The sequence below is a fragment of the Canis lupus genome, chromosome 24 (genome assembly GCF_003254725.2).
Source record: "Canis lupus dingo isolate Sandy chromosome 24, ASM325472v2, whole genome shotgun sequence".
Taxonomy (NCBI): domain Eukaryota; kingdom Metazoa; phylum Chordata; class Mammalia; order Carnivora; family Canidae; genus Canis; species Canis lupus.
Window position 1 is genome coordinate 47,285,246 of NC_064266.1, and position 23,559 is coordinate 47,308,804.

Sequence of the window (23,559 nt, forward strand, 5' to 3'; positions counted from 1 at the left end):
CGTTTCCCATCCTCGACTGCAGCAGGGGGCACGGCACGTCCCTCACCTGCCAGGATCACCCTCCCAGGGAGGCCCTTTATTACAGCCTCTCTGGAGGGCCTGGGTTTTTTTTTTTTTTTTGATTTATGATTAAATAAATCAGAGAGAGAGAGGCAGAGACATAGGCAGAGGGAGAAGCAGGCTCCATGCACCGGGAGCCCGACGTGGGACTCGATCCCGGGTCTCCAGGATCGTGCCCTGGGCCAAAGGCAGGCACCAAACCGCTGCGCCACCCAGGGATCCCTGGAGGGCCTGGGTTTAACCCTGGGAACACCTCAACTCACCCCCCTCAACCTGTGACAGGGTCGGGAGGCTTGATGGGGCCTCTGCACGGTGTGCCTGCACTGACCTCCAGGTGAGCAGCTGACCCACAGTGCACCTCCCCTGCGTGCTCCTCCAAGGAAACAGCCAGTTGCCTTCTCACAGCTAAGCCACCAAAACACTTTCTAGAAAGTCAGGAGCACGTTTAATGGGTGGGGCTTAGGAGCCATGAGCACGGCAGGATGGGACCCAGCCAACTGCAAGGGTGCCAAGCATGCTCTAGAAGCACAGGTATCAGCAGGCCGGCTGGGTCTCTGGCCGTGGGCATCTGGCCACTTCAAGCCCAGGCTGTGGTTCACGGTGACAGTGAACAGGACCGAGACCCAGGCCTCACCACAGGGCCGTAGGCACTCCTCTGGGCAGCAAACCCACACCCAAGGACAGCACAAAGCCACATCTCCCGGGAATAACCACATAGAGGAGAGCAGCCCCTTTAGCAGCAAAGTGACCCGGTCCAGCCTTGCCAGACACCATCAGAAACAGCAGCCATCTCTGGACTGGCCGGCAGGGGGGGCCACGGAGTGAACACAGGGGTGGGGTGGGGACCACCAGAGAGAGGTGCCCTCTGCTTCACCAGGAGGGGTGAGTTGTTACCACCAAAGCAGGAAATCCGAAAACGTGAAGACTGGGACTGACATTCTGGGCGTGTGAACTTAAAAGCCTAGTCTGTCCTCAGGCTTCTCAGAAGGGGCATCACCATTCCTGTTTCACGAGTGACGGGAAAGGGACAGAAGGCCACTGGGGACAGGTCACACACACCCAGGGAGGGCTAGCAGAGCAGACATGGCCTTCACATCGGCTTGAGAATCAGCCCAGGAAAACAAGCGACAGGACCCTTGGGATGGACGCTGCCCGTGGAGAGACAGAGGCACAAATCCGTCTCTATTCTGGGATTTCATGTCGGCAAGGGAGCGGAGAGCCAGCCCCAACCTTTCTACAAATTCCTGATTAATCTCAAAGGGAAAACGAGATCTATGAGGAGTAAGTGGGCACCTGACCAAGAGGACACCACCATCAGCAGCCAGAGACGGGGCACCAACCCAGCACCCCTGACCTGATGACAGGAAAGGTCAGGGATCTAGACTAAGGCCCTCTGGGACCCACTGTCCTGTACCCTGAAAGCAGTATTGCCACAAAAGGTGGAGAATGTCCAGAAGACGGATGTGTGGCCAGCAAACTAGACGTAGTCTGGGTGAGACCCTCAGCAGGCAGACCGGCCGTGCCAGGAAGGGACAAGTGGCCAGACACACCACCCCACCCCAGGTGAGAGACCTAGGCCCCTGCCCAGGCACCCCTGGGTTTAGTGGCTGCGGTGGGAGATGCAGGATGCAAAGGGAGGCCGTGTGAGGACATCAGAATGAGACCACATGCCTGCAGGGCCGTGGCAGGTGCGGTCAGCTGGGTCAGCTGCACTGCAGGGGACACGGTCAGCTCTCCTGTTCAGAATGTGCCTCATCTTATTAAAAACCAACAAAAAAGCCATAGAAGGACACCTGGCGCGGTCACTTGCACTCCACTGCGGAGGGCTCGCTCTCGCAGACGCCCACCTGAGCATGATGCCGTTCATCCGGATGGCCCTCTTCCAGTCCTTCAGGGTGGACTTGCCAGCCAGGTGCACAAACTCCTTTGGGCTGATCACATGCTCGTCATACTGAGGAGGGAAGCACAGCTGGGTCAGGACGCACATGCGACCCACCTCTCCCGCTTGCCCAGCCCGGGAGAGCAGTGCGGGGTGGCAGGGCAGAGTGCCACGGCCTGGCTCCAAGAGCAGCAGGCTTCTCCTCTCTGATGTTTCGGGTTCAACCAGTGGCAACCCTGACCATGGGAAAAGAACACTTCAGGCAAAATAAGACCTGGCCCTCCGCACGGGGGCTGGCATGGGGACCTGTGGCCGGCACTGCCCCCAAGCCCGGGGAGGGAGCCCAGCACCTGGTGCTGCCTCGAGAAACAGATGGTACGTCTGAGCCAGGGAGAGCTGAGGTGACACCACTCAGAACAGCAAGACGCTCTCTCCCTCCAGCTGGGACTCAGCAAACCCACTCATTCCATTAAATACTCACGTATGTGACATCTAACACAGGACGTGCACAGGGTAAGCTGTGATTTGTCCCCTTCACCCCACCCGACCCACCGCAGCACCCTCTCACAGCAGGCATCTCTGGCCCTGACGCACAAACATCCATTTCAATGTCAGGGTTTTGGGGCCAGTTTTACCCAAACCCACTCGATCGTGAAAAACAAGCAATTGTTGGAACTTAAGAATCAAAATAACACTATAGACAGGAGAGAGATGAGTCACTGGGACTCAGCAGAAGCAGCAACACAAGTGCCGCTGGGCCTCCCCTTCCCAGGAGGCCTCCTCCAGGGCCCTGGGCGGTGTGGGATCGTGTAGCGTACCCTGCTGGGAGCACGGAGCACCGAGCACTGGTACCTCCAGCAGACTGAGGTCAGAGCAAGTGCAAGCAGCCTGGGGACCCCTGCAGATGGGAGTCATTTTCCTAACATCCTGACCACCTACACACACCCTCTCACGGAGTTCACAAAGCCACTCGACCCCTCACTCGAGGGTCGAGGAGATGGGCTGTGAGCCCAGGCAGCGGAGGTGGACACCCCTCTGGCCCCTGCGCAACCAGCAGGACACTCACCCTGGGCCCAGCCTCTGCCAATACCTCCCACACCCCACTCCCTAGACGTGACACAATCAGTGTTCCCCCACCAGACACAACTCCAGTCTGTCCCCCCCAGCTAGTGTGACAGTGTCTGTCCCTCCCCCACCCCACGTGACACCATCTGTGCCTCGGTCCCTGGCCTGCCACAGCTGAACCCAACTGCTCCATCTGTCTGGAGTCTCGTGCTTCCATCCACTTCCCTGCGTCCACACGCTGCCTCCTCTCCTCTCCTGCCACCATCTGGGCTGAGCACCACTCTTGGAGTTCCAGAGTTTTCTCCAGTAGTTGGCATGTCATGCTCGACTCTCAGGGCGGGTGCAGGGCCTACGTGGACTATCAGCGTCCAGAGCTAACTGACCCCATTGCCAGGTGCCGCGTGTTTTATCTGGTCTGGAGTCTTCCTAAGACATGTTGTCAGAGCTACAGACTCACTCACACTTTGGCTCACCCACACATTTCCACTTCCTTTGCTCTGCACGCCTTCAGTACCTAACACTCCTATCTGCCGCAAGAACACTTCCTGGAACACCCTGCAGTGAGGACCTGCTAGTGGCCACCACAGTTCTGTCTGAAATGTCTGCATCCCCCCCAGGTCTAAAGATGATTCCGCCACGTGCAGCTCTCCTCTGTCAGCACAGGACACAGCTCCATTGTCCTCCGGCTGCTAGGACACTTTCGGGAACTCTGCCACAGTCTACTTCCTGAGGAAAAGGTTCAGCTGTGGAACCACAGTGCTCAAACTCAGGAAATCACCATTAGTCTGTATTATCTCATCAACAGGCCACATGCAGAACCTGTGAGCTGCCCCGACAACAGCCTTTGGAGCAATGGGTCTCTGAAGCAGGACTCAGCCCAGCCTGCACGCCACACCTGCTCCCCGAAGACTCCACCTTCATCTTCCTGACCTGGACATTTCTGAAGCATGCCAAGTGAATTTCTTGACTGTCCCTCAAGTCTTCTCATGAGAAGAGTCAGGCTGTGCCTTCCTTGTGGGAATGCTACAGAATTCCCGCCTATTCAATCAGGAGAGCCGTGACGGAGGTCTGCCCTGACACCACTGTTATCACTTGGTTGAGGAGCTACCTGCCAGGCTTCCCCTGCAGAGCTGCTGTTTTTCCTCTACAATTTTTTTTAACTTTTTTTTTTTTTTTTTTTTTTATTCATGATAGACACACAGAGAGAGAGGCAGAGACACAGGCAGAGGGAGAAGCAGGCTCCATGCAGGGAGCCTGACGTGGGACTCGATCCCGGGTCTCCAGGATCAGGCCCTGGGCTGAAGGTGGCGCTAAACCAATGCGTCACCCGGGCTGCCCCTCCTCTACAATTTTTTAAAAAATATTTTGTTTATTTATTCATGAGAGACACAGAGAGAGACAGAGACAGGCAGAGGGAGAAGCAGGGTCCTTGTGGGGAGCCCTATGTAGGACTCGATCCCAGGACCCCGGGGTCACGCCCTGAGCTGAAGGCAGATGCTCAACCACTGAGCCCCCAGGTGCCCCTTTCCTCTACGGTTAATACCTAATTGATGGGGGATATTTTGAGCCTAGAGAACATCGTGCTCCCCAACCAGCTCTCACCAGTCAGCTTCACTTCTTCCACCTCTACAGGACTTGACTTTCCAATGTAAGAAGCTTTGCTTCTATTTGATAGAAACAGCAGGAAATACACAGTAATAAACACTACTTTACTCCTACCTTCCGGTTCGTGAACTCTCCCTTCAACCGTGTCTAATCTGCACCTATCCACTAAGTGTTCTATTTTTCATTCCTAGTTTGTTCTTCTAAATACGCTTATGCTTTTACGTCAAACTTTAATCTTGAGATAAATTAAACATATAATTCTTTTATGTTTCCTGTCTAAAAATCCCAATGTCTGCAGCATTATGAGTCTCCTATCTTGTGGTTTGTGCACTTGGGTGTTTGGTCTCCTCACATGCTCAGTGTTTCTGCTTGTTTTACACAGTGAGCTGGTTCTTCCTTGAAACTCTGTCTGGTGACATTACTGAAAACCTGTGACAAAGATGAGATCCTCCAAAAGGTCTTTTCATATGCTTGTCAGGCTCCTGCAGGAACTGTCTGCCAGGAACTGCTTACAACTAAACACTTAGGATTTTCAGACCATCAGGCTCCCATGCAAATCCTCAAGAGGGTGCCTCTTTCCCTCAGTGCTAAGATGGGTGGCAGGCGGTTGGTTCCCTGTCCCAGGGGACAGGATGGGGCTGGGGCTGACAATCTGAGGTTAGGGGTCCACCTGACACTGAGGGGAGAGACCTTACAAGTAAGAGCCTTACAACCACACAGTTCAGGGAAGCCCTGGCTTCACCTTCTCAACTCCAGCCCTGTGAGGCTGAGAAAGTGGGGGGCCGATGAAGGCTCTGCAGGCCAAAGCTGGAGGTGGCACTCGGCCTTCTCCAAACCCCGTTACTCGGGCCCCTGGCTTGAGTATTTCATCCATTTTTGCCAGCTCATGGAAGCATCTAAAAGATGCTTTAGTAAAGTATCTTAACCAGCTTTTTGGGCTGTTTTTAGCATAAGGCCAGTCTGGGCACTCAATCTAACATGGCAGAAAGAGAATACCTCTCGCATTCACCTTACTCATGGCTATTAAATGAGTCTTTCCAAAGCATACACCTCATTCAATCTACCAAAACAAGTAGCTCCCAACTTGGTGACTGTGGCCACCCCCCACATGACCAGGGCTACCTCCCTAGCCTCTTCCCACAGCTGCATTCCAGAAAAAGGAATCGACATCTGATGCTTTCCCCTGCGGCCCTCAGCAACAGTGTCCATCCCTGAAGGCTTACCCCTGGCTCCTCTGTTCTCCCAAACACAGCTGACCCCTGCCTTCTGCACTCCCCCGCACAGGTCATGCCCCCCTTGGACCGAAGTCTGACATTGCTGGTCTCAAGGGTGTGGCACCACGAGGGCCTCCCTCCCCTGTAGTCCTGGCACACAGGTCTGCACTCTGGTTATACAGAAGCCTCACCTGAACACACTTCACATTGATGCCCGGGCACACAAACTTCCTCCAAATCAGGTTGGCTCTGCTGTCTCCGCAGGTAATGGGGTACACGATTTCAGCCTCCAGGCTCTCCTCTTCTTCAGCCACCTTCACTTCTCACAAGGTGTGGTGACAGGGAAAGGGTAAAAACAAAACCAGTTACAACCTTTCCCAAGTACTTCCTTCAGCAAAAGCACCGACATAGCTGCCAACCAGACACCAGAAATTAAGATCCAGGAGGGACTAAGATAGGGCGCAGGTGAGCAGAACATTACTCCTTAGTCTCAGGTTAGAGTTTCAGATAAAACCACAAAAATCAATCTTATGATAATAATGTTAGCATAATTAAAATACAGTTCAATGGAAGAACCACTTAAGGAAATAAAATCAAGCTTTGTTTTGAATAATTCTGGAGAAGCTTGTCGTTTCTATTCTGAGGAGTTCCGAGGCCGTGAGCATTCACTGTGGTCTTACAACCACGGAGAGGGGGGGTTCGGCCCGCCACGGGGAAGGGCTGAGCCCCCCTGCAGATGCCAGCAGGCCACACCTGGGAGGACCCTGGGGCCTGAGCCCGCACCACCCTCGCTGCACCACCCTCGCTGCACCCGCTGCACCCGGGGCAAGAGCCAGCAGGAGGCCCCCCACACCCCAGGCCCCGGGGACCATCCAGGGGAAAGCGCGTCTGAGCCGCCCGCAGAGGCACCGAGCGGGAAGGCAGGCTCCCTACCTAACACAGCCTCCTTGAGCTGCGAGGACGCCGTGAACGCAGCCGCCGCGGCCGCAGCCGCATTTTCAGTCTCCATGCTGTCCTCCGCCAGCTCGCCCCTAGGAGGGAGGGACATATCAGCTCGCCCCGACCTGCCTGGCGCGCCCTTCTTCCCACATGCAGCCCCCTCCTGATGCGGCCCGGGGGCCAGCACCGGCCGTGCAGGTCGGGGACCTTGCGGGGACAGTCCCGGTGCTGCCGTCCACCCGGCGTCTCCCTGAGGGTCTCCAGTGCCCACAGCACGTCTGTGGAGACAATGGCACTTACATGGCAATTTAAAACCCCCTCCTCTTTCTTTAACAAAGTTTTTTATTTCAGGGTACCTGAGGGGCTCAGTTAAGTGTCTGACTCTTGATTTCAGCTCAGGTCATGACCTCAGGGTCAGAAGATGGAGCCCAGAGTCAGGCTCTGTGCTGAGCGTGGCATCTGCTTGGGACTCTCCTCCTCCCCCTGCCCCTCCCTCCACCTGCTATTATGATTTCAAATGGTTACAGAAACTAACAAAAAATATAAAATATTAGGAAAGGGAAAAAAATACCCAAGGCCTAACCTCATGTTGTACCAAAACAAATTACATAGGAGTAAAAAATAAAGGTAAAAACTAAACCACAACAGTGTCAAAAGGAAAAAAAAAATTAACAGTGGTAAAAAGTTTTCTTAATACAAAAATCCAGGGCACTTGGGTGGTGCAGCAGGTTAATATCCAACTCTTGATTTTGGCTAAGGTCATGATCTCAGGGCTCTGTGCTCAGTGGGGGGTCTGCTGGAGATTCTCCCCGCCCCCCCCCCTTTCCTCCCCACCTGTTCACGAGGGCAGTGTGTGCTCTCTCAAAAAAATAATAGTAATAATACAAAACCCAGAAATAAAAGACGTAAGTTTTCCTTAAAAAGTAAAAATAGGGACGCCTGGGTAGTTCAGCAGTTTAGTGCCTGCCTTTGGCCCAGGGCGTGACCCTGGAGTCCTGGGATCGAGTCCCACATCGGGCTCCCTGCATGGAGCCTGCTTCTTCCTCTGCCTGTGTCTGCCTCTCTCTCTCATGAATAAATAAACAAAATCTTAAAAAAAAAAAGGTAAAAATAAGGCTCTCTGCTCCTCCCTGTTTGACAGATAGCCGCATCTTCTGGCGCAGTGCCAGCCATGTCCCTGAGACACGATGGTGAAGGTCACAGTAAACAGATTTGGTCATACTGGACACCTGGTCACCAGGGCTGCTTTTAACTCCGACAAAGTGGACACTGTCGCCATCAATGACCCCTTCATTGGCCTCAACCACATGGCCCACATGTTCCAGTAGGACTCCACTCACGGCAAATTCCATGGCACAGACAAGGCCGAGAATGGGAAACGTGTTATCAATGGGAAGCCCATCTCCTTCTCCCAGGAGCGAGATCCCGCCAACATCAAACAGGGTGATGCTGGTGCTGAGTATGTTGTGGAGTCCACTGGGGTCTTCACCACCATGGAGAAAGCTGGCACTCACCTGAAGGGTGGAGCTGAGAGGGTCATCATCTCTACCTCTTTTGCTAAAGCCCCCATGTTTGTGATGGGCTTGAACCATGAGAAGTAGGACAGCTCCCTCAAGGCTGTGAGCCATGCCTCCTGCACCACCAGCTGCTTGGCCCCTCTGGCCAAGGTCATCCGTGACAACTTCAGCATCGTGGAGGGACTCATGGCCACAGTCCCTGCCATCACTGCCACCCAGAAGCCTGTGGACAGCCCCTCCGGGAAGGTGTAGCATGGTGATCCAGGGGCTGCCCAGAACCATCATCCCTGCTTCTACTGGTGCTGCCAAGGGTACAGGCAAGGTCATCCCTGAGCTGAATGGGAAGCTCACTGGCCTGGCCTTCCATGTCCCCACCCCCAATGTGTCTGACCCGCCACCTGCCAAATATGATGACATCAACAAGGATGCTGAAGCAGGCACTAGAGGGCCTCCTCGAGGGCATCTTGGGCTACATGAGGACCAGGTTGTTTCCTGCGACTGTACAGTGACATCCACTCTTCCACCTTCGACGCTGGGGTGGGCACTGCCCTCAATGACCACTTTGTTAAGCTCATTTCCAGGTATGACCGTGAATTTGGCTACAGCAACTGGCTGGTGGATGTTATGGTCTGCATGGCCAAGGAGTAAGAGCCCCCTTGACCATGAGCCCCAGCGAGACCAAGAAGAGAGAGGCCCTCAGCTGCTAGGATGTCCTTGCCCGACTCCTCCCAACACACAGAGAATCTCCTGACTGCCAAACGGTTTCTATCCCAGACCCCCTGAAGAAGGGGAGGGAGGCCAGTAGGGAGTCTTCTTGTCATGTACCACCAATAAAGCATACTGTGCCCAAGCAAAAACAAAACAAAGTAAAATAATAAAATAAAAATAAGAATTTTCTGTATGAAGGAAAAACACCATGAACAATTTCTTTTTAAAAGAGAGAATTAAAAAAAAAACAAAAATAAAAAATAAAAAGAGAATTGAGGGACAGGCATATGGTAGCACAAGAAAGACAGCTTGTTTCTGACGTTACCTAAGGAGCCCTAGGATTGACATGACAACCCTTGAGGACAACGGCCCAAGACCTAGGGCAGAGCCCCTGAGCCATGTCCAGCACACTCGAGCCGGAGACGGTGGGGCCTGGCAGGCAGGCAGCAAGATGCTACACCCCTCTGACCCAGACACGCACTTGTAGGGACTAACCCAACAGATAAGGTGCCCTCACACCTGCCAAGCACCATGGGGAAAACTGGTCTGGGGCCTGGACGAGGCTCACCAGGTGTATCCCCTCATGACCACTGAGGGCATCCGTGCACTTCTCTGTGGGAAAAGGTGTGGTCACACACAAAGGCCCAGTCAGGAATGGCTCACGGGCAGCCATTCACTTCCCCAGCAAACCACACGAGCCGTGGCTCCTCTCACGGTCTCTGTCAGCGTCCAGGACCCGGCCAGACCTCTCAGAGCACGCTGGGTCTGAGGCTCTTCCCACCCAAATCCTCCCATCCCTCCTTCCTCCCCCAGGGTCAGACCACCTCCCTGCACCCTCCTTTGATCCTTCAGAGGCGCTCCTCCTGCACACCGAGCAGACGCACAGCTCAGTGTGGCCTCTGACGGCAACATCCCCTCCCCTGCCCGCTGACGACTGCTCCTGCGGCAGTAGCTCCACAACCCTGCAGCACCAAGGATGGCTGCCCAGGCCAGGCCCACTTTCCCAGTCTCCACCTCCAGCCAGGTCAGAAGTGAGAGCTGACAAGAAAGGCAAACTTGGAATCTGGTCTTCGGGGCCTTCCAGGAGCGACTCCTCCATGAAGAATACTACCAAGGGCGAACATCGGAACTCCAACAATGGTGCACGGACTCAGAGGGAAAGTGTCTTTCCCAGCCATAAGGTGGAAGTGAAAAGGGTAATGACGAAGCTGGGGCACGCCCCTTTACACAGGAGAGCCCCTAAGAAAAGTGAGTCAGGAGTGGGACACAGGGAAGTGCCAACCAAGAGCCAGAGCCTGGCCTCACCATGGGTCTGTGCACAGAGGCAGTAAGCCATCCACGGGGACCACCCTGGGGACACCCAGCCCTCAGGCCCCGCCCTTGACCAAAGGGCCATCCAGGAAGGCAGACACGAGGGGCAGACCCCCAACTGCACCTCCCTCTGTGCCTGCCCACCACACACACCAAAGATCAAACCCCCCCCTGCTCTTAGGACAAGCCAATTAACTGGCATTTGTTATTCAAATTTTATTTGAAAAATGTCCACTTAAATCAAATGTTTATAGGAACTGCTGGCTATCTACAAAATGCTACTCTCTTCTTCCCAGCCTGGGCCACGCATGCCCATCGCCATGGCAAAGCAGTGGGTGGGAGGCAGGCCTAGCCGGCTTTCACGAATGAGGAACATTCCCAAGCTCTCCCCCGAATACCCAGCCAGAAAAGAAATCAGCACCCACAAGGAGGTTAACTGGCTTCTTCACTCCACCCTTTTTGTTAAACACACAGCAAGAGGGAATCTCTGCTTCCAAATACTGGGACAGTAAGCAAGATTTCTCATAGACAAAGAAGAGAAATATCCTTGGGTCCTTTAAGATAATCTTGCCCCCACCCCAGCATGGGGTTTTGTTTCCCAGGGAGAAGGCACACACAGCCTCTCCTTTCCTCCATAAATGACCGACCAACATGGGCAGTGCCTCAGTACCCTGGCTCCAGGACCATGGGATACAGCCAGGCCCCAGTAGGTCTTGCAGCTCCCATGCCTACTACTGGAACCTTCCATTATGAAGGCAGCCAGGAAGCGGTGCTGGAGGGTGAGAGCCACGAGCAGAGCGCTTCTGCCCTTCCAGTTAGTGAGGGCGGGCACACTAGACCATCTGGCTGGGCCCAGCAGCACCAGCCTCGGCCAGAACCACTGCCTGGCCGGCCACCGTTTCCAATTAAGCCCCTGAGCGTGGGGAGGCCATGCAGCAAACCTAACAAAGAAACTGTACCAGAAATGGTACAGCTGTCACAAAATCCTGGGAGGAAGCACAGAGATGGTGAGCAGGGGTAGGCTGGGGACGGGAGCGGCTGCGGCAGGCTTGGAAAAGGATCCTGCACCATACAGTAGAGGAAAAACTGGCAAAACGTAAGCCACAGTCACAGAGAAAGTGGAAAAGATCCTAATGGACTTGTGTGTGGCTCTCTCAAGGAAGATCTCGGGCAGAAGGCAGAAGGGAACAAGGAGCTTCTCAGAGCAGAAACAATCATGTGTGAAAAAGGGAGACAGTGATCCTGTGGGGTGCAGAATTTACCGGGAACACGGGAGTCCAGCTGCTTCACGTCTCCAGCTTCCCACCTGGCAAAAGACTTCAAGGTGAGAAATGGCCTCAGGATAAAGACCATGTCAAGGATTCGCTTGATGGCCAAAGGGCTTCGAGAATTTTTAGGGCACTGTCCACAGCAGCCTGCCTCCCAGCCTTTGAGGGTCGACCTCAAAGAACCCACGATGAGCAGAAATGGAGGAGAGATGAAAACATGTCAACGTAGAAAAGTGGAGACCACTGATTAACACAAAACCAGAACAAAAAGCACAATACAGCTTGATCAAGCTCATCTGCAGGACTGGAAGGGAGCCTGCGGGGGCTCAGGGGTGCTGGAAACATTGCCTTCGCCTCTGCTTTCTCCACGTGCACTACTATACCGAGTAACAAAAAGGCTTAGAGAAAGAAAGACTTGTGCCTTCGCTTCCAAGCAGGACACCTGGAGGGCCTGCTCCAGGGTGCTGGCGGCAGCAATCTCCAGGTGGTGGCAACACAACCTGCTTTAGTCTTTGCTCAACAATATTTCCTAATTTTCTACCACATATTTCATAATAATAATTTGTTATTAATTTTTAAGAACCTATTGCAAACTTCCCAGTTAAATAGGAAATAAACATGAGACAGACACTCCACATCCAGAGGCTTGGGCACCGGCTGCCTTTGGCAGCAAGAGTAAGGGACGACAGAGCAGCTCTATCCCAGTCCCAGCCTCACCTGCACAAGACCCTAGAAGGAGAAAGGAGGCCTCCCACTGATAGGGCCTCAAGCACCAGGGGTGGGGAGGGGCACGGGGAAAATCCAAGCATCCTGGACAGTGAGACCCTGCCTGCCCCCAGCCCAGCCCCTAAAACACCAACAGCAGTTGACAGTCACCACCCAGGAAAAGGGTGAAAGTGTGTTGCCAGCGACTGAACTGCGTCCTCCCCCAAATTCCTCTGCTGATGCCCGATCCCCAGGATGACTCCCCAATGTGGAGAAACGGCCATTAGCAAGTAATTCAGGTTAAATGAGGTCCTAAGGGTGGGCCCTAATGCAACAGGACTGTGACCTTGTAAGAAGGGGAAGGGAGGAAACTCTCTCCCCACCATATGGGGACATGGTGAGAAGCTGTCCCTGCAAGCCAGGGAGAGTCCTCGCCAGAACCCAAACCCTGCCAGCGGCTGATCTTTGACTTCCCGGCCTCCCGAACCACAAGCAGGTAAGTTTATTTAGTGCAGACCGTCCCGTCTGTGGTACTTTGTTATGGCAGCCAGAGCTGGTGAAACGCCTTGTCTGGGGAGTCTGAGCAGCCCAAGGAGACAGACCCAGACGCGCTTACACTGGCAGCCCCGGACAAAAGGGCAGAATGGTGTCACCCCACAGCAGCAGCCACAGTATCGGGGCCACTCAGGAGACTCTAATGTGGGGCTAGATCCACCCAGGACTCCTCCCTGCTGGGTCAGGCACCTGATGGGGGGGTCGCAAAGCTGGGCTTGACCAGGACCAGAGTACCTCCAGGAGAATGGCTGTGGATCAGGGCTCCTCACAGCATCCAGGGCACCAGGCAGGCAGGGGGAGGGGGCGGGGGGCAACTTACTCCTGACATGGTGAATCATCCCCCACAGGCCGTCCCAAATCCAAGGGAGGGCGCTTGGGTGCCGCCCCCTGGCGGGGAGGGACATGTTGGGGTTGCAACCTGGATAGCTGCCCACAGCAGGGGCATAGACAATGAACGCAAGACAACTTCGGTGGGAAATCCAATTGGAAGGCCCTGCGTTTCCTGCCACGGTGACGCAGCTGAGCATCCGGTCTGTCAAACCCAGGGGCCTAGCAGGAGCCAAGCCCTCCTCCATGCTGCCTGCAGGAAGGCGGGTTAAAAGGCCTCCGAGGGGGACAGCTGGGAGGGGCTCAGCGGTTTAGAGCCTGACTTCAGCCCAGGGCGCGATCCTGGAGTCCCAGGATCGAGTCCCACATTGGGCTCCCTGCATGGAGTCTGCTTCTCCCTCTGCCTTTCTCTGTGTCTCTCATGAATAAAGAAAATATTTTTTAAAAAAGTTAAAAAAAAATAAAATAAAAGGCCTCCATGGGAGGGCACAGCTCCAAAGTGCGGAAATGAGGCAGGAAGAGTCCAGGCGCCTGGAGCCACACGGCAACTCCAAGTTAGCTACACAAGGAGGAAAGAAAACCCAAGCGCCCTCTAGGCCAGCGACAGGGACCAGTGCTGAGGGCGGGTCCTGGTCTAGTACCTTCCTCTTGAAAGTTCCGTCAGACGGAGAAAAGGCAAAAGCTTCCCGCCGCTGCACGGATGTGCTGAGATCGGTGTGAACGTGCCCCATGCAGAAAGACGAGACAAGAACACCACCCCAGCCTAAATCCCTCTGCGCAGGAAGCACAAGGGGACGCAGGCCCCCTGCGCAGGGTCACCTCTTATGTCAGCCCTTCCAGAGAGGGCAGAGGTAGTGGGCGCTGCACAGGCAGGAACCATTCTGCCCCCACAGGCTGGCAGATTCATGAAGTCAAATGTGGACATTTTAGCCAACTGACGTGTGTGTGTGTGTGTGTATATATATATATATATATATATATATATTATTTGAGAGAGAGAAAAAGAGAGAGAGAGGGAGAGAGGGAATATGGGGGGGTAACCTCAAGCAGGGTCCATGCCCAGCATGGAGCTCGGCTCAGGGCTCAATATGATGACCCTGAGGCCATGACCCGAGCTGCAATCAAGGGTCGAACAAGTCCTCAACTGACTGAGCCATCCAAGCGCCCCTTCAGCTAATATTCCACGTGCACCTCTATTACAAGGGATGAGGAAGAAAAAAATTCAGTTTTTGTGAAGAATGTCAAGAAAATCACTGACTTTTCAACTTCATTTTGAAAAAACAGTCCCCAATTGTTCCCGCTGTCCCTCTTACGAAAAAAGAAATTACCATGTGTCTTTAGAAATATAAACGACGTGACCACGTTTCACGTGGGAGAAAAAGGCAAAGATGAAGTGTTATCTTTGCTTCCTGGATGATGTGATGTTCCTATTTTTCCTTCACGCTCTCTACTGACATGGACATTCGACTCCAGTTTAGAACATTTAAGTAAGGGAAACTCCTGCCGCGTCCCCTTATGCCATGCCCAGGACACCCTCACAGGACAGAGGCCCCATCTCACCCGTGAGGAGCCAGGTTGGTCGTCACCAGCACAGTCTTCACCTCCTCCACGCCGCTCCCGTCCACTGCAGTGTCTGGTGTGGTCACCACCACCACCTCCTCCATGTGGACACTCACATCCGGGGTTGCCATGGCTCAGCGAAGATGACACCGGAACCAGGAGTGTCACTCCGCCAGGGTCCCAAGCCCTAGAGAAACCACAAGGCAGGGCGCAGGGTCTCAGCGAGCCTCTGTTAGGCACAACAGAGCTCCCAGCACCTGCGCCTCCGTACCTCCCAGGCCCGCCCTTCAGTCCGAGCCTGCTCCCTCCTGACACAAATGACAGAGGACTATCCCGGGGCTGCTGGTTCTGGTGAAGATGGAATAAATACAGCCCACCCATCTTTGCCACTAGAAGAGTTAAAACCCCCAAGTGAAACACAGAGCTGCCGCACGTGGGCCCAAAACTCAGTGGTTATGTAGCAGGGGACAGAGCAGGACCCCAGGACCCGGGATCCCTGGGTGGCGCAGCGGTTTGGCGCCTGCCTTTGGCCCAGGGCGCGATCCTGGAGACCCGGGATCGAATCCCACGTCGGGCTCCCGGTGCATGGAGCCTGCTTCTCCCTCTGCCTGTGTCTCTGCCTCTCTCTCTCTCTGTGACTATCATAAATAAATAAAAAATTAAAAAAAAAAAAAAGGACCCCAGGACCCAAGCAGACTCCTCCGGAGGCGAGTCCCGTGGCCTCCGCGCAGAGGCAGCCCGCATTGCAGGACCGTGCACAGTAAGCATATGGAGACGAGTACAGGCTCCGGTCTGCAGAGCTGGAAGGAAAACCCACACCAGACAGAAGAGGAGGAAACGCCCTTTTATTATTATTTTTGCTTTTACTGGCTCTGCCTTCTAGCAAGCCTCGATCCCTGCTAAATCCCTGTGATGGCAGGAGCCCAGCAGGCACCTAGAACTCTGAGGGACTAGAGGCACACAGGTCCACCGACTGGCGGATCCCATTGCCCTCCAGTTGACACTCACCCGAGGCAGACCTTGTGCTGAGGTGTCACGGCACAGAGGACACACGAACACCAAGGTTTCTAGCCAGAGAAAGGGGGCCCTGGGGTCAGAAAATATGGCGGAGACTGTGCAGAGCAGGGAGGTATGGAAAGGGTGCCTGGGTCACCACCCCAGAACTGTCTATGGGGGTCCAGACCCTAAATGGCAAACCAAAGGTTTGGAGAACTCACCCTACTGGTCAGTTCCAAAGAGCACCACACGGGCTCTGAAGACGGAGCTGACGTAATGACCATGCCCATGGCAGGAGCTCCAAACCTGCGGCCTGAGCCTAACCAGGCTGCCTTCCTGCTAGGACAGAAATGTCTACACTCTGAGATTTAAACAAGACCCAGAGCTTCAAAATACGATATTCAAAGCACCCAGAATATAATCCAAACTTTTCTGACATAAAAAGCAGGAAAGTCTGGCCAATTCTCAAGAAAAAAAAAAAAATCAAGAAAAGCCCACTCTGAAATGAATCGTCAGAGACTTTAAAGCAGCTGGTGTACCATGCTTCAGGGACAAAGCCAGACGTCTTGAAACAAGTGGAAAGATAAAAAGTCTCAGCACAGGAACAGGACCTACAGCCAAATGGAAATCTGAGAATGTGTGTGTGTGTGTGTGTGTGTGTATGAAAATAAAAAATTCACTGAAAGGACTCAATAACAGAAAAGAGATGGGAGAAGATGGACGTAGAACAATGAAATGAACACAGCCCAGTGCATCATCCAAACTGAACAACAGACAAAGGTGCACGAACAAAATGAGCAGGGCTGAGTGAACGTGGTAGAGAGGCGGACGGCTGTGTCCCTGGGGTCCCAGGAGGGACGAAGACAGTGTGAAGCCGAAGAAGCGTGTTTCGAAGAAATGATAGCTGAGCACTTTCCAAATCTAATGAAAGGTACAAACTTACACACTCAAGCCGCTCAGCAAACCTCAAACAGCTCCATGCCTAGATCCTAACAAATTGCTGAAAATCAAAGAGAAAGTAAGAACATTTCAAAGGCAGCCGCCAAACGGAACACACCACATTCCCAACAAGAAGCCAAGGGGCCCAGAGCCCTGGCCGGAAACCAGCAGGCCAGGGGGCAGGAGCATCCAGAAGGTGCTGGGGGAACAGAGCTGTCCGCCCAGGATTCGAGAGTGAAGACGTCCTACAGAAATAAAGACGTTCTCAGGGGAAGGAAAAGTAGAACTGGTCACGCGGAGACCTGTTCCAAAGGAGGCACGAGGGGACGTTCTTCCGCCAGAAAGGAGAGGAAGCCTGTCCCGTCGGGGACGGAGACAGAGTACCTGGGACGGTCAGATCTGGGCCAGTACACACTGAACCGTTTTCCTCTTATGAGCATACGACGGCTCGAGAGCAAAAGCACTCGTGGTCTGCTAGGGCTTCCAAGGCGCCCAGGCCAGCCAGGTGTGCCGCGTGCCGGGGCCGGGGCAGGGCTCGGCTGGCGGCTCGGCTGGCGGCTCGGCTGGCGGAGCGGCTCTAAGCAGACCGGGAACCGAGTCCTTCAACAGGTGAGGGGATAAACGGGTGTTTATGCTCCACACGACGGAACATCATCCAGGGACAGCGACAAACGGGCTACGAAGACAGAAAAAGACATGGAGGAAGCTTAACTGCACACCGCTAAGTAAGAGGAGCCAGTCTGGGGAGGCGACACGGGGGACACGGTCAGATGAGCGGCTGCAGGGGCTCTGAGGGCGAGAGGCAGTGACAGTCACCGCAGGACGCCGTGATGGTGCCCACGTGATATCACAGAACATAAGCACCGAGAAGAATGTGACGCAAACCCCAGATTTTGGGTAGTTACGATGCGTGCAGACTGCGCCTCGGTCAAACACGCACCACTGGGCGGGAGATGCTGATGGCGAGAGACCGGGTCCTCTGCCATGAGGTCCCATGGCAGGGCCTCCAGGGACCTGAAGCCTGTGCTCAGACGCCTTAAACCAGGAAAGCTGCACGATGAAGTCACTGGCGCTGACGGACGCACTGCCCATTTCTAAAGTAGAGCTGCTGTGTCCTAAGTCTAAGCGGTAAAACCAAAACCTCTAAACGAACATGAGTCAAAGTCTACTGTAAAATCGTACTTCTGGGGCACCCGGCTGGCCCAGTCTCTCGGTCTCAGGATTTTGAGTCTGAGCCCCACGGAGGATGTAGAGATTACTAATTAGGGATCCCTGGGTGGCACAGCGGTTTGGCGCCTGCCTTTGGCCCAGGGCGCGATCCTGGAGACCCGGGATCGAGTCCCACGTCGGGCTCCCGGTGCATGGAGCCTGCTTCTCCCTCTGCCTGTGTCTCTGCCTCTCTCTCTCTCTCTCTCTGTATGACTATCATAAATAAATTAAAAAAAAAAAGAACTTTTAAAAACAATAAATTTGTTAATCTTTATTGTACTCAAAGTAACATTGAACCGGTTTAGCTCTCACCAGCAGGGAGCCCTGCTTTCAGTGGGTGAGCTCCGTGGGGCCACGAACGCCCCCTCCACGCGGCAGGAAGGCGGGGTCCTCCCTACAGCAGCTGCGCCCACCCAGAGCAAGACGGGGTGAAAATGCACACAAGTGAGCTCCTGCCTCTCCGGTGGCAACTGTATTAAGTTTTCAGAACAACCCGGAGGAAAGTTACTTCACAGAACTCAAGGCCTTGATACAATGATGCTCAGCCGCGGAGCGAGGCCCGCAGGGAAGAGCGCGGGCTCCCCCCGGGTTCCCCCCGCAGCTCGGGGTCCTGCGAGCCCACCCAGGCTCCATGTAACGTTCGGGCGAAGGAGATACTGTTACTTTCCCGGGGGCCCTCCGGGGCGATGGTACGTGAATACTAGACAAAAGCGCTAGTGCGCGGTGGGCGCGCGCGGTTCAGCTCTGGCTTCCCACGGGGCTTGCAAGGTCAGGAACGTGCTTCCCTTCGGTAAAAACGCAAGGAGCGCAGCGGAGGCCGCAACAGCCGCCCACGGGCACCGGTTCTCAGATCCTCGCAGGGTTTTTTTTTTGTTTGTTTGTTTGTTTTTATAAACAGAAACAGTCTTTTTTTTATTTATGATATGGAGAGAGACAGGCAGAGATACAGGCAGAAGGACAGGGAGAAGCAGGCCCCATGCACCGGGAGCCCGACGTGGGATTCGATCCCGGGTCTCCAGGATCGCGCCCTGGGCCAAAGGCAGGCGCCAAACCGCTGCGCCACCCAGGGATCCCTCTCGCAGGGTTTCAAACGTTTTTAATGAGTTGCCGACTTTGTGGAAGTTCACACGGCTCGCACATGAAGTCCCGGGTTCCGGGGGGTCTGCCCGCGGGGGGGGGGGGGGCGCCCGGCCAAGCGGCCTCCCTTCTCAGCTCAGGCACCAACCGGGTTACTTCGGGCGCCTGACCCCAGCCTGACCCGAGCAGGGCTCCAGGGCCGGCGCGCAGGGAAGCGCCGCTTGCGCCCCGCGCCCCCATGGGGCAGGTCCTCGGGCTCCAGGACCCCAGGGCAGGGCGCCCGCTCTGGGCTCGGGGCTGTACGCCTGGCTGACTCGCGCCTCGCACACGGCGGGCGCAGCTCCCGGTGACCCAGCGCCCAGGGCGGGGCGCACCCAGGGGGCCGGGGCCGCGTCCCACGGGAGCCCTGGAACGCTCGGCAGGTGCACGGCAGGTGCACGATGGCCCAAGGGCGGGCTCGCGGACGGGGCGGGGCAGCGGAGTCCCGGGGAGCCTCGGGCGGGCGTGGCCACGGCCCCCACAGAAGGTGCTGGAAGGTGCACCGCGTGCTCCAGGCCGCCGAGGTGCAGGGCAGGGCTGGGGTCCCCGCGCTGCTCCTCGCAACGCGCCCGCCCCGCGCGCAGGGGGCTCCCGGGGAGGGCCCCCGCCCAGCAGCCCGCCGCCCGCCGGCCGAGCCGCGCGGCTCCCGCCCGGGACCCCCACCCAGGGCCCGCCGGAGGCGCCGCGCGGACGTGGCTCCCGGTGGGGGCGTATGGACGCGGCTCCCGCCGTGGGGGAGGGGGGCCCGCGTGGACGCGGCTCCCGCCGCGGGGGAGGGGCACGCGGGTGTGGGTCCCGCCGCGGGGGAGGGGCACATGGACGCGGCCCCCGCCGGCCGGCGGAAGCGGGGCGGTCGCACGGTCCCCCCGGGGCCGGGGTCCGCGCCCAGCCCGAGGGCCATGCCCGCCGCCCGGCCGCCGCCTTCCGGCAAGATGGAGGCGGACGCCGCCGCCGACGCCGCCTGACGCGGGCCCGTGACGCCCGTGACGCCCGTGACGCCCGCCGCGCGCCGCCGCCCCTCCCCCGCTCCCCTCCCCCCGCCGTAACGTCCTGACGCTCCGCAGGGACCCCTGACTGGACGGCGGCGCGCGGCGGAGCGAGAGGCCTCGCCGCGGGGGGGCCGCGGGCTCTTACCTGGGCCGCGGCCGGGCCTGCGCGGGCGCCGGCGGGCGGGCGGCGGCGACGGCGTCAGGCGGGCGGCGGCGGCGGCGGCGGCCGCGGGCTCCGCTCCTTGTTGGGGATTCGGCGGCGGCGGCGGCGGCGGCGGCAGCTCGGGCGCGCGCTTCCTAGTGACGCAGGCGGCGGGGCCGCGCACGCAGGGCGGGGGCGGGCCCGGAGACTTATTTGGCGCTCGAGGGGAAGGCGGGCAGCGCCAAGAAATAAGGCCCGGTGGGGCCCGGCGCGCGTGCGCGGGGGCGGGGCGGAAGCGGCGGCACCTTCCCCGGGCCCCGCCCACCGGCGCACCTGCGGATTCCGCCCTCACGGGCGGGTCGCGGCCCCCCGACGCCGGCTCCGCGGGAGCACCTGCCTAGTTTAGTCCCGGGCGGGGGCTGGGCCGCGCCGGGGTCTGTGTTGCGCCGCCTCCGCACTGTCCCGCCGTGGCGGCGGCCCGCGTGCTCCGCAGCTTCCCCGCGCGCAGAGACGCCCGACACACCCTGGGGAGGGGGCGCCGAGGTCGCCCGCGCGCTCTTTTTGCTTAATTACAGGTAAAGCCCGTGCATTTCCAGAACGCAGGAAGGGACGTGTTCGCCAGTTCTCGCGGAGCACCTTGACCTTGCAGAGCATCTTCATCTTGCGGAGCACCTTGACCTTGCGGAGCACCTTGACCTTGCAGAGCATCTTCATCTTGCGGAGCACCTTGACCTTGCGGAGCACCTTGACCTTGCAGAGCATCTTCATCTTGCGGAGCACCTTGACCTCGCGGAGCATCTTGACCTTGGGGAGCATCTTCATCTTGCGGAGCACCTTGACCTTGCGGAGCACCTTGACCTTGCAGAGCATCTTCATCTTGCGGAGCACCTTGACCTCGCGGAGCGCCTTGACCTCGCGGAGCGCCTTGACCTGGAAGCCGGGCACTAGCATCCTTGTGCCCCTCGACCCCACGGGGCTGCTTACGACAGTCCTCCGCCCTGTCCAGAGCAGGCGCGGTGGTGAGGCTTCCCGCTGTCGGTCCGAGGGCCCCGGGAGCCACTGCGGCCCTCCCCTGCCTGCGCAGCGAGGGGCAGGTCCCCGACGGCTCCGGCTCTGCTCTCAGAGCCCGGCACGCTCGCCCGAGCCCTCGGGATCCGGGTGCGATCGCTCTCCCTGCTCACCCCTGCCCCGAGTGTGAGCGCACCGAGAAGGCAGGAAATAAATGCCTGTTAGGGCCAAGCCATGAGCCCGCGTTCACCCTCAAGCACGATCATCACTGAAGACCACTTCTCAAATGGGAAAATTCAAGCAAACTTCATTTAAATAATGCTGTAATTCACTGTTTTCATAATTTAGAGTGTCTTTAAGCCAGTGATGGAAAAAAATTAAACTTTTTTTTTTTTTTTTTTAAGATTAAGCTATCAGGGTGCCTGGCTGGCTCAGGTCATTATCCTGGGGTCCTGGGATGGAGCCCAGCTTAGTCGGGCTCCCTGCTCAGCGAGCAGCGTGCTTCTCTCTCGCCCTCTGGCCCTCCCCCACTTGTGTACTTTGTTTCTCTTTGAAATACATAAGATATTTTTTTAAAAAACATTAAACTGGGACACCTGGGTGGCTCAGGGTGTGATCCCAGGATCCGGGATCAAGTCCTGCATCAGGCTCCCTGCATAGAGCCTGTTTCTCCCTCTGCCTGTGTCTCTCTCTCTCTCTCTGTGTGTCTCTCATGAATAAATAAATAAAATCAGACAGAGAAAGAAGCAGGCTCCCCACAGGGAGCCCAATGTGGGACTCTTCCTGGGACTCCAGGATCATGACCTGAGCCAAAGGCAGATGCCCAACCGCTAAGCCACCCAGGCATCCCAACAAATAAAATCTTTTTTTTTTTTAAGATTGTATTTATTTATTCATGAGAGACACAGAGAGAGAGAGAGGCAGAGACACAGGCAGAGGGAGAAGCAGACTCCATGCAGGGAGCCCGACGTGGGACTCGATCCCAGGACCCCAGGATCACAACCTGAGCCAAAGGCAGGCACTCAACCACTGAGCCACACAGGCCCCCCTAAAATCTTAAAAAAAAGAAAAAAAAAGATTAAACTATTGAGTTTGTGTTCATGCTGTTATTTTATTATTTGGTAAATATAAGAATGGTTGTGCACAATCTGTGTCTGTGTTATTTACCTGAGTTTCTCGGTGCTCGTGTTCTTAAGATAATACCGATACAGTTAAAGGGAGAAGGCCCCAGAAGGGCAGTGGTGACGGACACCGGGCCCATATGGCATGAGACTGTGCCTACACAGCTGCCTGCTGCTGTGGCTACCTGCCCTGGGAGCTGCAGGGCCACACGTGGGTATGAGGTGGGCATAAATAAGTTCAGCACAGACCAGTGGACTGATGGAAGCATATGAAAAGTTCACTGGCGTGATTTCAGACTCACATTGCGGCCAGCTTCAAAGGAACTGCCCCACGACAAGCTTTAGTTTGGTATTTAAATAAACAATCTATTAATACGTTCCTTCAATCATGGATTGAGGCCAAACTTATTCATCTGCTTCATCCATTCTAACTTTTTTCCCTAGGAAAATGTTGCTCATTTTGTTTTTGTTGTTTTTTTTTTTTTTTTAAGATTTTATTTATTCATGAGAGACGCAGAGAGAGAGGCAGAGACACAGGCAGAGGGAGAAGCAGGCTCCATGCAGGGAGCCTGACATGGGACTCGATCCTGGGTTTCCAGGGTCACGTCCTGGGCCAAAGGTGGCACTAAACCTCTGAGCCACCAGGGATGCCCCTGATGATTTTTTTTTTTTTTTTAATGTAAGTATAGTTGACACAATACTGTTTTTCATTTCAGAATGTTAACATGTAATGGGTGTATCATTTAAATGATTTTTTTTTTTTTTTTTTTTTTTTCTGGGGAGATCCCTGGGTGGCTCAGCAGTTTAGTGCCTGCCTTCGGCCCAGGGCATGATCCTGGGGACCTGAGATCGAGTCCCACGTCGGGCTCCCTGCATGGAGCCTGCTTCTCCCTCTGCCTGTGTCTCTACCTCTCTTTCTCTCTCTGTGTCTCTTAAGAATAAATAAAACCTTTATACATAAATAAATAATCAATCAATCTCTGAGTTTTAATTCCTAATGTGGTCACTGTCCATCTGTATCATCCAAATAAACAAAAAGTTTATGAGACCAAAAAATGGGCAAAGTTTTCTCAAACGCCCCAGTATATCCATAAACTAGATGACCACGCGGCCGCTGAAGCAGGTTATGACGTGGGAGAAGTGCTAACGTTACTGTGTGTAGTTGTCAGAGGTTTGAGCACTGGCTTCCCTCGATGCCCCTGATGGAGCGAATCCGCTGTGCAGGAAAGACATTTGGGTGGATCAAGTTTTTTTTTTTCTTTGTGCTTTGCAGTGATGCAGTGAACATATATTACTCATATAACCAGAAAAAATATGAATGTCATA

General features: G+C 55.5%; 1 protein-coding gene across 4 annotated transcripts in view; it reads right to left on the reverse strand.

The window, feature by feature from the left end:
• GMEB2 (glucocorticoid modulatory element binding protein 2) overlaps positions 1–20,239 on the reverse strand; it is a 28,085-nt gene extending 7,846 nt beyond the window's left edge. The window contains exons 1-5 of one of the 4 annotated variants that reach the window (XM_035705628.2): positions 20,108–20,239; positions 14,714–14,900; positions 6,757–6,854; positions 6,015–6,145; positions 1,908–2,011 (exon numbers count right to left, since the gene is read on the reverse strand). In XM_035705628.2, coding sequence (XP_035561521.1) covers positions 1,908–2,011; positions 6,015–6,145; positions 6,757–6,854; positions 14,714–14,844 — 464 coding nt within the window. In that variant the 5' untranslated portion in view covers positions 14,845–14,900; positions 20,108–20,239. Of the gene's footprint in view, positions 1–1,907; positions 2,012–6,014; positions 6,146–6,756; positions 6,855–14,713; positions 14,901–15,721; positions 17,891–20,107 lie in introns of those variants that run through there. The other 3 variants (XM_049100338.1, XM_049100337.1, XM_035705627.2) reach the window with 3 other exon arrangements.
• Between the last annotated feature and the right edge of the window lie 3,320 nt (positions 20,240–23,559).